This window comes from Manacus vitellinus, unplaced genomic scaffold (assembly GCF_001715985.3).
Source record: "Manacus vitellinus isolate BGI_N305 unplaced genomic scaffold, ASM171598v3 scaffold_3_pilon, whole genome shotgun sequence".
NCBI lineage: Eukaryota > Metazoa > Chordata > Aves > Passeriformes > Pipridae > Manacus > Manacus vitellinus.
In genome coordinates, this window is record NW_021940535.1 from 14,944,674 (window position 1) to 14,958,336 (window position 13,663).

The following is a 13,663-nucleotide window of genomic DNA, read 5'->3' on the forward strand; positions in this document are numbered from 1 at the left end:
ACGGTCTGCAAAGCAGATGTACTCCATCATTTAAAGTGTCCTGAAGGGACCAATAAAGTAACGCAGGAGAGGAAGAAACAGGAGGAGTTGTGCCTCTGCTGGCCACAGCTGATGAAAAAGCAGAATTCCTCCCTGAAATTTGAATCATGTATAAACGACTTTACAATGTTCCACATTGTTTCATGCTCTGATTTGCATATTTTTATTTGCTTGTTTTGCTTTGTTTTAAATTGCCAGCCCTTTAGACCTAAACAATCTGAAATTCAAGCTGTGAGTCTTTCTGGCTCATAAATTTTGCCTGCCATAACACCTGTGCAACTCGTCTGTCTTGTCTTGGATTTTACAAGTGCATCCAAGGAACAGCACTGTCCCTGGACCAGAAACTTGTTGACACTTTTCCTGCTGATGTATGAGGCAAGACAGAATTCAGTACACACGCTCTCAGCTGTGCTGGTTATACAGCAGTAACATATAGAAGAGACTTTTTTGTTCGTAAGCAAATATATCTGCCATTACACATGAACGGAATAGATTTTCTGAATTGGAGGATTTACTCTTAACAGCAAAAAATGCATTTTGAGTTAAAAGAAAGAAGGTATATATTAAAATTAATTTCGATAAACTGCGGCACAGTTCATTGCCAGTAGATACTGTGAATGAGAAAGGAATGCAGTTCTCTGTTTATGCTGCAAACTTCTGGAAATCTTCGGAAAGATATGACAGGTGATACTGTGACAGGAAGAAACAAGGAATAATCTTTTCTCATTTATATGCCATATTGTTCTCTAACTTTCATTCTTATAAACCAAGTGAAAGATCTTAATCCAAACTGCAGTACTGCTACTTTATACGCCATGACCTGAATTTCTGTGATATCACAAACTGATCTTATGCATTTTTTATTACTTCTAGTTACAAAGTAATAAAAAAACCCCAACCCTGTGAAAGACTTCCTCCTTAATTATACAGCCAGATTACAAAGCTCAGGATTCTATCCTATGTTTTTTTAAAATACAAAAAGATATGATTCTTTTCCAAAGAACCTACAGACCAGTACAAGCTCAAATGAAACACAACATAAATAAGTAACATATCAGATCTTTGAGACTGCCCCCATCATCAACAAGTTTATATATTTCTGGAAAAGTAGGTTTTAGAACACGTCAACACTCTGTCTTCTCTCACACAACTTCCCTCATGAGCTCAAACTACATGATTTAGCACTGGTACACATAATGTCTGAAACACAAATTAGCTCAACTTGCGTTCCTCTAAGAAATAAGCACATACCAGCTATTGGGGTTTATTGGGTAAACATCTAATTCTGTATCCTCCTAACCAAAGGGAGTCTTTTTTGAACTAAATGAAAATGTGATAAAATCTTGAGTAGATAGGAATTTTATTTTTTTTTGGTAGAAAAATATCCCTTGCCTTCAAACAATATAAATCATACACAATCTTCAAGATCCAAGAAATCTAGGAAATTTGGAATGGATCTTTGCAGCATGACATGGAAATGTGGGCTATGAAACCACAAGCATCTACGCAAATGTCAGCACAGGAAGGACAACTGAAGGTTACATAAACGTAGTTCTGATGAAAAAAAAAAAAAAAGAGCTAAAGACAGAGAAACCAGTCTTGTCCAGTGATACAAAATGACACACTTAACATTTGAAATTCTCAAGAATGCCATGAAGAAAACCAAATATCATTAGACTTTTGAAGTCTATGTTTTAAAGGAGAGAAACTTTGCAAGTCTAAGAAATACTTGATTTCAGTCAAAGTCACAACCTATTGGAAATCTATTGCTGCAGAGTCAGTACAGGCTGGATTAACTACAAAGGACATTTGGCCAAGTACCGTAAGGAGGGCAAAGCCAGGAGCCTGAGCTGGTAGTGTGTGACAGCCGGGCTCTAAAAGGGAGAACAGAACATGGAGCAGCAATGAGGTTGGCCACATCACAGAAAGCCTGCACGAGCCACAAACCAAAGCCTCAGAGATGTAACCAGGGAACTGTTTTCTAAGAAAAAGGTTTCATATTTTCCACTAATTCAGTACCCATTCTGTAGTTTCTTGATTAGAAAGTCCATCTTTATGACCGTCTTCTACGAAGTCTGTGTGATCTTAACTGTTATGTGATGTCTGAAAAACGAAAACTTATTTCCCTAGGGACACTGTCTTCTGAGAGCTGTATATAGCACTGAGGCACCTCTTAACATCCAACACAACCCAGGCAATAGGTCCACAGAGCCCATTCCGCACCGAACAGTTACACTGGCCTCATGGTCATCACAAGGACTCAAGCAGGACAGTGACAGAAGGAGTTAAAGATTTTAACTGTCTGTCAAAGATGAAGACTGGGAACCAACAGACATTAAAAAAATGTTCAGAGGGTTTGCGATGTGAAAGAAATTTCTCCTAACAATGAGCTGAGCATGTGCATCAATGGAGCACAGAATGTGAAAGATAACAGCAATTCCATAAAAAATGTCAGCCAGTAATTGGAAACAGAACAAATAAATAGAAAATCTGTTAAACAGGGTTTTTTTAAAAAAGTCTTTACATGGATCATATTTTCTGATACAGGAGGGAAGAATTTATATAGTGCAGTCAGCAGATAACAATGAAAAAACAAACCTGAATTCTTAGAAGGTAGACAATATAAGAGATTCAGATAACTAACATCATATACATGAAAGGAACTGAGAATACAAGCAAGAGAATTGGGGGTGTTTGAATAAAGACAATTTTTGAGGATAACAATATGTAATAGACAACCCCCTTCTAAAACTAGCTTCACTGAGTATTACCAGTACCAAACCTAGCAGAATACTCTTTATTCTAGGTTCTCTGTAGCATTCAACGAATGTTTAAAGGTAACTACAAACCCATACCTAGAGTTTGTAAGTTTAGAGTTTTGGTTGCTGTTTAAAACAGCAAAAACATACATATATGTACAGACAGCCAGGTAGTGCCCCAAGAATATAGATTTAGAAGACTTTTCTCAGTTTTATGCATATATATGAACAGATAATTAAATAAAAAGATGAACACCAAGAAACAGGGGCAAAAAAGTTATCAGACAAAACATTTCAAGTTCATTCACTAAAAAAACCACAATTTACAGCCTCACTAATTATTAGCTCATCCACTAAGAGAAAAACAGTGGAAGACGTTGTTAATACCCAGTTCATAGTTAACCCTCAAATGGAATACTGTTTTCTCATGACCATTTTAGCCACAATCTCCTAGAAAACATGCTGCTCTAAATAGTGTATTCCAAATTCTACTTCTCTGAAGCAAAGATTAATTATTTGAATTTAGTCTCTGTGGTAGAAGAATCTAAGAGATAACCTAAGAGAAATATTTAAACTAAGTAGAGAGGCAGAAAATATCCATTCATTCTGGTGAAATGAGTCCATAAAAATGCAGTGCTTAGGACCCTTTCAAGAAAAAAAAATAAAGCATGACCATTAATGATTAAAGCAAGATATGAGGTATTTGCAAATACATCCGTATTGTTGTAGATAATTTCTTTCCCTTTAAGAGTTTTTGCTCTAGTAAAAGTCAGTATCAAAATGCCACTATCACTTGTTACTTGTGGGTTTCTTAACCTACACAAGGATAGCACTTCCCTCTTCTTCCTTTTTATCAGATATTTTTTTAATCTGGCATTAGAATTAGCAACAAAAGCCCCTACAGAAGAATATTCTTGACCATGTATTGTAGCATTCATGTGTCTCAATTGTTTTAAATTTTCCCTGAAATAGGAACTGGCCTAATGTCTTCTGAAAACCCAAAGTATTTACAAAGCAAATGAAATTTAGGAAGTACTATAATGACTAGAAAATGCTGTGAGGGAGCATAATGGATGCATCAGCAGAGGATAATTACCGCAGTTGAGGCATGTTCCCATGAAATTCCAGAGAGAAAAGTAAGAACTTGTTAAATCTTTGCACTAATTCAGAAAGAGAAAATGAAGTTATCTAAAGACACCCAAGGATACTGGGAGACGAACAAAAGCTCTGTGTAAATATCATACCCTAAGCTTGCCCATCCAAAGAGAAATCAATTTGTTACTGACAGACAAGCTAGGAATTTTTACTTGAATTCAGTGATTGCAAGATGTCATAGATTAGCAGGATTTTCATATTCACCAATGAAAATAGATGCAGCACTGAAAGAGAGAGCAAGCTACCTTCATCATTAGTAGTGCTCTTCACATCTTGATGGAGACGTACAGTGCCATAGTCTGATGCATTAATTTGCTGACTTCTCTTACAGAGTGGCAATGTGGGGCCTATGCAATAAGTTTCACATAAGGCTGCACTCTCTATAGGGAGAAAATATACCCAGCAGGCCTTGGTCTATTTATCTCAGAAAAGCAGTGCTAGTAAAGGGAAAACAAAAAAACCTCACAAATAAAACCCACTAAAATAATAATCACTCAAAGCTACACAGAATATTTATGAAGTTCACATGGAATCTGCCAGGCACTGAGATTTTGCAGATTTCTGGAGACAACTGTACTTTCTCAGTCTGAAAGAAATGCAAAGATATTAACTAATTATTTATGGGCCAACCAATTACTTTGTACTGTACATCTAAGACTGAACATCATGAAATGCTTATTAGTTGAGCAAGCAGGACAGTGGAACAATCCTTTTGGAATGGAATGAAGCCAAGGAGTCAGATGGAGAAGGATCCTTAATGAGAATAATTCACTAACACAGACACAATACTGCTCAATTTATCTAGGAATTATACAACTGATGAGCAAAATATTTCAAGAGTCAGAAAATAACCCGTACATTATCACTGAGTTGAAGCAGAGTGATTTGGAGCTGCAAGTGCTCAGTTCTGTGATTTTTAAGAGACAACAGGCAGTAACTGAAGTTAGAAAATCAAACAGGGATAAATGTATTTTTGCCTTGGGAACATGCAGAATACAGAGTCTCCAGAGTGTCCTGTGTACCCTCCTTTTCTTGAAGATGCAACACTGCTTTCCTGCTGTACTGTTGGGCTGGATCAGCTTAGATGTACTTGGACTCAAAAATCCAGATACACAACAGTTACTCTCTTGTAACTTCTTTCTTACTTCCAACAACACAAAAAAAATGTTGTAAAAAAAATACATATCCAACTAAATTTACATCTCATTTGCCAAGAGAAAAACCCAACAGTTGAAAAAGAGTTCTGTATCCAAAATTAATGTTTGGGCAGATATAACTAAGTCATGGTCCACAATTTATTCTGCCAAGAAAGTCAAAGCCATAGTGTCCAATCTTTCTGACAGGTTGTTCAGCATCATGTGAAAGCTATCTACTCCAGTCCTTCTTCCATCATGACTTGGTAATCAGGCAAAACTGTCCCTGGAACACATGAGCATTTTATCCTGTAAACATGGTAATCTTACAAACATACATCCCACAAGATGTATGGGTGACATAACACCAGGATCACAACTCGGGGAATCCAATTGGGGAACACAGCACAGATGGAAGTGAGCTGCCAAAACGATTTGTCTGATTCACAATCCCACTGCCTCAGGCCAGTACAAAATGGCCTGCAGCAGGCTGATTTCCTTCTTGATGGGCCTCAAGTAACCTTCTATTAGCTGGCAAACCTGAACCAGAACACTACAGCTTGGATGAGAGATGTGGACAAAAATGCAAATCCCTCCCAGTTCACTGCTACACCTGAAAGAAATCCAGTTGAAAATCCAAAATCAATGTAATTTAACCCTAAAAGGATTGATTCATTTCCTCTCTCAGCAAGAGTAGGTCTCTGAGAAGCAGAGGTTAGTAACAGATAGTGTGACATACTTCTGCTAATGTTCTCCAGCTCCTCATTTTTAACTGCTATCCATAAAGAGGTCACAGCAATAACTAGAGATGATTCTCTTTTTATGCCAATTACTGAGATGATGGGAGTATCATTTTCAGACTCTGATTGTGATTTTCCAAGTACACTAGGAGACTTGATTTTCCTTCCTCTTCCATGCAGGAAGATAAGCAACTGCCAAGAGGGGAATAAAGCGAGACACTCCTATCTTTGCTGAGTATTAAATACAGGTTCATAGCACAGATGTATAAACCGAGTACAAGCCTTAACAGGAATCTATGTCAAGAAGAAGAAACTAAGAGTGAGTATTCTTTTGCACTGGATCAAAGGTAAATTAATATGATCCTTTGAATCACCTCAACTGCAAGTGTTGAATACAACAAATCTTATAATTATGGTTTTAAAGAGTGCCCTACTCTAATAATGAGGCACAAATAGTCTATTTTATGTGGATTAAATACCCTATGACAATTTCTAATGCTCTGTGTTTGGAGCTACAAAATCTGTCTCCCAAAACTTAAGTACAAAATAGGATCTTACCTAGTGCATAGTTGAGTGAGTTCAGTTACTGGTTCAGTGACTTTGTCACAAGATGCTTTAGGCTATACCTGAGTCTGAACAGTACTCAGGTAAATAAAAACTCTTAAAATTGTAACTTCCCAAATAATCCTTGCAACTAAATGCCACCTGATAAAAATAATCACAAGAGAAACTTTGTAGATAATCTTTCCACATGGACACCTTCTTCAAGAAACTAAGAGCTGATTAATGTCCTTCAAGAAAGCATCAAAAATTATAGCCATTAAAATCTAATTTCAGTGTATCTCTTGGAACAGAAGTAATCATGCTATCTTATCAAGACTCCTATATTGATATTCCACACTGTTCATGTTGAATACCCAGTATATTCCTGATTAATTAAAAAATTAAAAAAGAAGGAAAAAAGAAAATTTATTTTCAATTTCTAGCTTTCATTCTTTACCATGTAGCCTTTTTTGTCTCAAGCAGGCTCTGTAAGAACATCTACTTTATTTCTGGATCTAATGATGTCTCTCTGAGACAATTGGGAATGTGACCATAAAGGGTTATCATGACAAAGCTGGACTTACTAATTCCTTGCTATTCACACTCTTTCCATTGGGTGTTGCTATGATATTAAACAGATTACTACTGGGACTCAATGTATGCATACAGAATAGCATGCTAAGTTCTCTGCCTATGTTGCTTTGCCCATTGTTCTATGCAGCCCAATTCTGTTGCCCTTCACAAAGCTGATGGTGTAATTCATTAGATGGTGCTGAGAAAAATTGTCAGTGACTACTTTCAAAAAAAAAATCATAAAATGGAGTCCTGCAGCATGTACTAAAAGCTTTATATTCTTTCATGAAGGTGATATGACTAAGGTTATATGTGCATTGCAGCACTCAATTAATGTACACAGTAGCTGTGCAGATGGCTCTTTTTTAATTAGAGTATTTAGTGCATCTTCTGTACAAAGAACTAGGCAATGAATAAGGAGGAATTTAATGAAAGTAACCAAAAAAGGAAATATTTTAATGAAAGTTTGGGGAGGGGGAGGGAGAAAGAGATAATAACTTAGGACACAATTCTTGCAATTATTTCCTGCACATTGGATGCAGCTCTTCAGACAATCCAAATGAGATATCTTTGCAGATCTGTGGCCTTGAGGAGGTCTTGTCAAGCACTAAGTATCAGGCAACTGATCGCTAAACTTTGCACAGCTGAGGGACACACAGATGACAGCTGAATATTTGAAAAACAAAAAAATGGCTGAAACTTGACTTTCAATGTGGCAATGAAAGAATACACCAATGAGAGTATTCTATGGGTATTATGAGAAAACATTAAGATTTCAGTAAGTTATGGCAAGTACAAATGGTATAAAAAAGTATATTTAGCAACACTAACCAGTAAGTGTAAAGAATATAAAGTTACTACAACCTGAAATCCTGGCTATTTTATAACCTATAACATAGTTGCTCATCTAAGTATATTACTAGTTTGTTAGAAAAGCACCAGCATTATGTAGCCTCTCTAATTGGGGAAAAAAACCCAACAACATTTAAAAACATTTAAACAACAACATTAATGTTATATGTTCTTAAATTTACTGCTGTCAGGCACAAATTCTTGAAGCATACAAACTTGGGCAAGAAAGAAAATGCTACAGGTCATAAATGATAGGCTTCAACCAGAGAAGTTATATGTCCTTTTAGCAGGGGCAGTAATTTAAGACACTCTCAACACAAATTTCAGTATTTCTGTATTCTGAACTCTTCAGTGAATTTTAAATTTCACAATGATGGCTAGACTTACCTGGTAGACCAGGTGGGGTTTTCAGATATTTGCCATTAAAATGTTGAATTACTACTTCACATTTTTCTGTAGACTCCATTCTGGAAAAGAGAAGAGAGTGGAATATGGGTAGAGCCTATATGTGTTACTAGAATATTATGAAAGTACTCAGTCAGCAAAAACAAAAAGCAAAAGGAGAAAAAAAGGACAAGCACAGATGCTGAGAGAAATCTTCAAAGCTGCTCTTGCTGATTTCTGTGGAGAAACGAGTTGAGCTCATTATGATACAGTGTGACTTGGGAGGAGGACCTGCCACCCTCACAGTCTGCAGCTGCACTCCCGGCTGTGTGTGAGCTGCAACAGTGTCAATGAACAGTCCCCTCTTCCCTCTGGGGAATCACCCTGAACAAGGAGAGTCTTTATGCTCTCAGGTGCTGCTTGGAAAGGCAAAAGATGTGTTTGTAGACTCCTCGTATACTCAAAATAACTTCAAACAAAAGAAATGAATTACAGAATTTGGAGAAGAACACAGAGGATGAAACAACAATTATTGAGGATTACAATGTTAAAAAACAACCTGCAAAGACAGACTGTATAGCAAAACCAAAGGCAATGCATATATGTCCATTACAACATGAAGCCAAATACTGGGTGAAGATAATAATTTACATGTAATGCTGGCAGGGAAAATGTCTTACCCTTCATCTCATATGACCTCAGGATAACTTTCAGTATTGAGACATTAAAGCATTAAGAGTAAATTGGTATGCATATTTTTTAAGAAATATAAGGAATACAAAGCTACTAGTCAAATCCCAAATCATGGTTATACCACATCTGGGAAATTACCATTCTTTCAGGTCTTGTAAATTAACTGCATACTAGTTCAGAGAACGGTTGACTTTGCTACAGAGCGGGTACAGAAACTCTGAAAAGAGGAAAGAGAGAAATGTAAAGCTAATAATTTCTTAGAAAAATAGTGTTATGTCCAGCGCTCCTTCAATACACCAGTGGTTACCTCCAGGTGCTCTCCATAAAATAACTCCACTGACACATATATTGCTTACTTCTCACCAGTCTATATCTTGTTTAAATGAATTTATCCACCATGCTTCATGGCATTTGGTTTTTGGAAAGAGCGGCTCACATACAGCAGCAGCAGTTTGTCTCCCAGGATACAATTTTGCCAGAGTTCGAAGGACCACCCCATACCACTGAAAAAAACTAATTTAAGGATCCTGCTTGCCTGTTTTAAGTCTTTGAGGAAGTCAAAGTCTTTCATCCTTTTGTTTCAAGTGAAGTAATTAAAAATTGCCCCTTCCATGTTGTATCACTGCATATCATGTGGGCTGAGCTATTTCTACAAGCACAAAGACAGCGACTTAGACTGTTCACTTTGGCTTCATTCAGATTTAACTAAGTGAATGTCTGCACCGAACCTTTAGAGACTCTTGTCTCTGAAAGAATAAATGCAATAAAAGTCTGTTTTCTGTAGCTGCAGGCACTTGGTGTCAAACCATGTTATGTTGCACCACACAGCAGTGACAATTTCATTTTAATACATGGGGTACATTTTAACAAGCCAAAGCAGTCCTTGCAAAGAATGCAATATATAAGCTGCCAAGTGAAAGAGACTCAGTGCACTTCATGCATTTTATGAGGGAAGAGAATAAAAGTGAAACCCACAGTGCTCTGGGATAAAAAGGCCATCATTCGAATAGCACTCTGAAAAAGAATGTGCACATTTTCTTCTCAAGTTTCACAATTAGCGGTTCTCAAATGCCATTGCCAGCTATCTGTAATCTGGCACACGCTTCGCTTGAAACCGACACTGGCATTATCGACTCGGTTTGAAAAGGCAGCACAATAGACAAAGCCCTCTATACATGTTCCCTTCAGACGTGTTGCTGAGTAACAACTGCATCCATCCCTCATCCGCCCCACCTGAGTCCTCGCGTGCTTCCTGCAGTATGAGCCTGTGGGGATAGACTTCCCTCCCGGCCGTGCCACGGTTGGTCAGATAGCCACTCACTAATCAGGATGGCATCTATCACAGGGCCACTGAAGTACAAATTATAATTTACACTTGCCCACAATACTCCTTTTTTAGAAATAACCCATTCAAATTGTGTTCTTCAAGATGATTAGCCCACTGACTGACTGGGAAGAATCAGAGGCATAGCGCAAGTACATATATTACTAAAGTTGTATGATACTTGCTATAACAAGACCCTCGTTTTAGTTTAGTTAAAATTCTGATCAACATGAACCACTTAGGTGGCAATGTCTATGGCAGGCACCTACACGTGAGTTGAACCTGTCTGCACACATCGATTCAGATATTACACTTTCTCTCGTTTTATCCATAAAGATTAGCCATATCTAGGCAGAGGCCCAATAAAAATATACTTTTCTCAGGTCCCCACTAATAAATTCCATCTACTTTTTCTTCAAAAAGCTGTGGCACTCCTCTGCTGTAGAACATGTTTGGAATTATTCTTCTCATCTGAGATAGACATGTTTCAAAATGTTGCTTGAGACTATTATTTAATAAAAATATCACTAATGGAATTGTTACATGTTAAAAGCCTCTAGGGGACAGGTTTTCTATAAAACAATGTCATTGGAGTCCAGGTAAACCTGGGAGAAGAGCACTCTAAAATACATTTTTTTAATATTAGGGCTTTTTTCATAATTGATAGAACAAAAATATGACCAAATATAATATTCTGGATAAAAGATAAATATCTTGGATGCTTCAAACACTTCTATTGAAAGATACAGGTATTCAACACTCCTGCTGGAAAGAGAAGTACATCAGCTTCACATGATATTAGAAATTTCCTTCTGATTAGATAATTTGTGAAGTGTATTTTCAAATTCCTTTCAACAGTATGTTTTTGGTGCTGATCATAAGAGGATCTAAGACAATAATGCATGTTTAAATGCAATTGAGGGATAACTATAATGCATCTGAGCATTACTTTGAACCAGGAAATGCACTGTAGGAGAAAAATTATCAAAGCCATAGACTTTTATGATTTTTTAAAGCCACAGGTAATGATCTAAACCCAAATAAACTAGTAAAGCCATGAGAATTTATTTTTACCTGTGTCTATATATCTCCCAGTTCTGGAAACTAAGTTTTAAAGTTCCCAAATACAGCATAAGTAATGAGACTGTCTATATTCTATTCTATTTGAAAGGAAGTAAATTTTTAAAAATCTGTACAGTGTTTTTATGATTTTTTTTTCTAGTCAGAGTTTTTAAATTAAAGATATGTCAATAGGATTAGTAGAACAACAAAAAACCAAAAACCAAACCAAACAAACAAAAAACCAACCAACCAACCAAACAAAAAAACCCAACAAAAAAACAACAACCAAAACCCAATCCCAAACAAAAACAGGGTATGCTTAAACAAGTATCAGTACCAAGTAATTTGATGTTCACATCTTGCTGCTGAATATTTATTTTAATTTAAAAACTTTATATTACTCTCTCTACAGACCATAGCACCAAAGCAGGCATTATGTTTTGTTATAAGTAATAGGGAATATTTAAGAGAAGAGAAGAGAAGAGAAGAGAAGAGAAGAGAAGAGAAGAGAAGAGAAGAGAAGAGAAGAGAAGAGAAGAGAAGAGAAGAGAAGAGAAGAGAAGAGAAGAGAAGAGAAGAGAAGAGAAGAGAAGAGAAGAGGAAGAGAAGAGAAGAGAAGAGAAGAGAAGAGAAGAGAAGAGAAGAGAAGAGAAGAGAAGAGAAGAGAAGAGAAGAGAAGAGAAGAGAAGAGAAGAGAAGAGAAGAGAAGAGAAGAGAAGAGAAGAGAAGAGAAGAGAAGAGAAGAGAAGAGAAGAGAAGAGAAGAGAAGAGAAGAGAAGAGAAGAGAAGAGAAGAGAAGAGAAGAGAAGAGAAGAGAAGAGAAGAGAAGAGAAGAGAAGAGAAGAGAAGAGGAAAAGAAAATTATTAAAAAAAACCCTAAAGCATAAACATAAACCATGTTTATTATATGGATTGATACTGTGTCAAGATAAAATTTAATAAAAATTTATATATACAGAATAACATGATGATTACATAATTATTACCTAGAAATATTCAGTACCATGTAATTACCAGTCAGTGGAAAAATGTGGGTTTGTTTTACATATACCCTATAGTCACTTTGCTTAATAATAATAATGTAAATGAGAATCAGGACTATATCTTTTTATATCCAGAGTAACTATTAAAGATTTAATTGTTACTACCACATTTATGTTATGATCTACATATGAATATTGGTTTTGTTTATAAGAGCAGAAATAATAAATCTTGGAGGACAGTGTTTCCTTACTATTTAAGGCATTTTGCAAAGATGGAAGGTAGGCAGTAGCAGTATTATACCGTCCAAAGAACTGAGGTCATAGTCAGAATACACACCAAAGAACTCAATTTCTTTAGCATATCAAAAAGATCACTAGAGGGACAGTCTGCTGGCAGTGCATAAGTATCTTTGTGGGGAGGATAAACTAGGTAGCAAGTAGTGCCTTAATCTTCCTGAGGAAGTTGTGACAAGAACTAGACAAATTTGAAAGAGAAATTAGGCAGAAACATTTAACTGCAAGGAAGTTGATCCATTGGCAGACATTAGACAGAAAACAAGTGCTTCTTTTTTTTCTGGTTGATGGCTTCAAATCACTTCTGAAAGTCTTATTTTAGTAAATGGCAAGTATTACCTCAATATTAGGTAACTGGGAGTATTTCAACTGTCTATGATATAAAAGACGTCAGGCAAAATGATCTTCTGGTCTCAAATACTCTAAAGGTACAAGATAGTTTTGATTAGCATGAGGTTTCTTAGTGCCTCTTTATGTTCTACTCTTCATCTTTCTATGGAAACATTTCACTTATTTTTTAATTTACTTTGGTCTTTTAATTCCAGACATTCTAAGATCTGGATATTGCCGCAATTTGTGATTTTCTCCTCCCCTGTAACTGACTTAGGTATTATATCTCCCCAACTCTTCAGCTGGTAAGAGATTGCTTCAAGATGTTTGTACTTTTTGGGTTGAATCCATTTTATGCTGGAAAAAACTATTTCCTTTGTCACTTATAGCCTAAGAAGAGATTTATTTTGACAAGTTCTCCTCATTGCTCACAAATTGTAACTTTTCCCAACATGTCTTGCCTGTATATTCTTCACCTCTTTGCTTGAACAACAGAAGGTTGTTTACTATCTCAGATAAATATATAAATACAGAAACCACTCCTCTTCTCTGGGGATATGGTCCATTCTATACCTTGCAGAATGACCCAGTATGCCAAGGTGACCATCTTGAGCTGCCTGAGTATCTCTGCACTACAGTATCTGTATCTACAGTGCTCTCTATAGAGAAATCTCTTTGGTTCAGAAGAGATCTAATAAAACTAAATGACACCTACACTATACTGAGAAATCATGAAAGATGCACCCAGAGTGTTTAAATGCCTCATACAGACCCCTCCAGCTGGTTTACAAAGGGACAG

General features: G+C 36.5%; 1 protein-coding gene across 6 annotated transcripts in view; it reads right to left on the minus strand.

Moving 5' to 3' along the window:
* The window catches only part of RBMS3 (RNA binding motif single stranded interacting protein 3), a 598,526-nt gene that overhangs the window by 135,584 nt on the left and 449,279 nt on the right, over positions 1-13,663 (minus strand). For all 6 annotated transcript variants that reach the window (XM_018075572.1, XM_018075575.2, XM_018075573.2 and 3 more), the window contains one exon: positions 8,182-8,261. In XM_018075572.1, the coding sequence (XP_017931061.1) occupies positions 8,182-8,261 (80 nt within the window). The remainder of the gene's footprint in view (positions 1-8,181; positions 8,262-13,663) is intronic.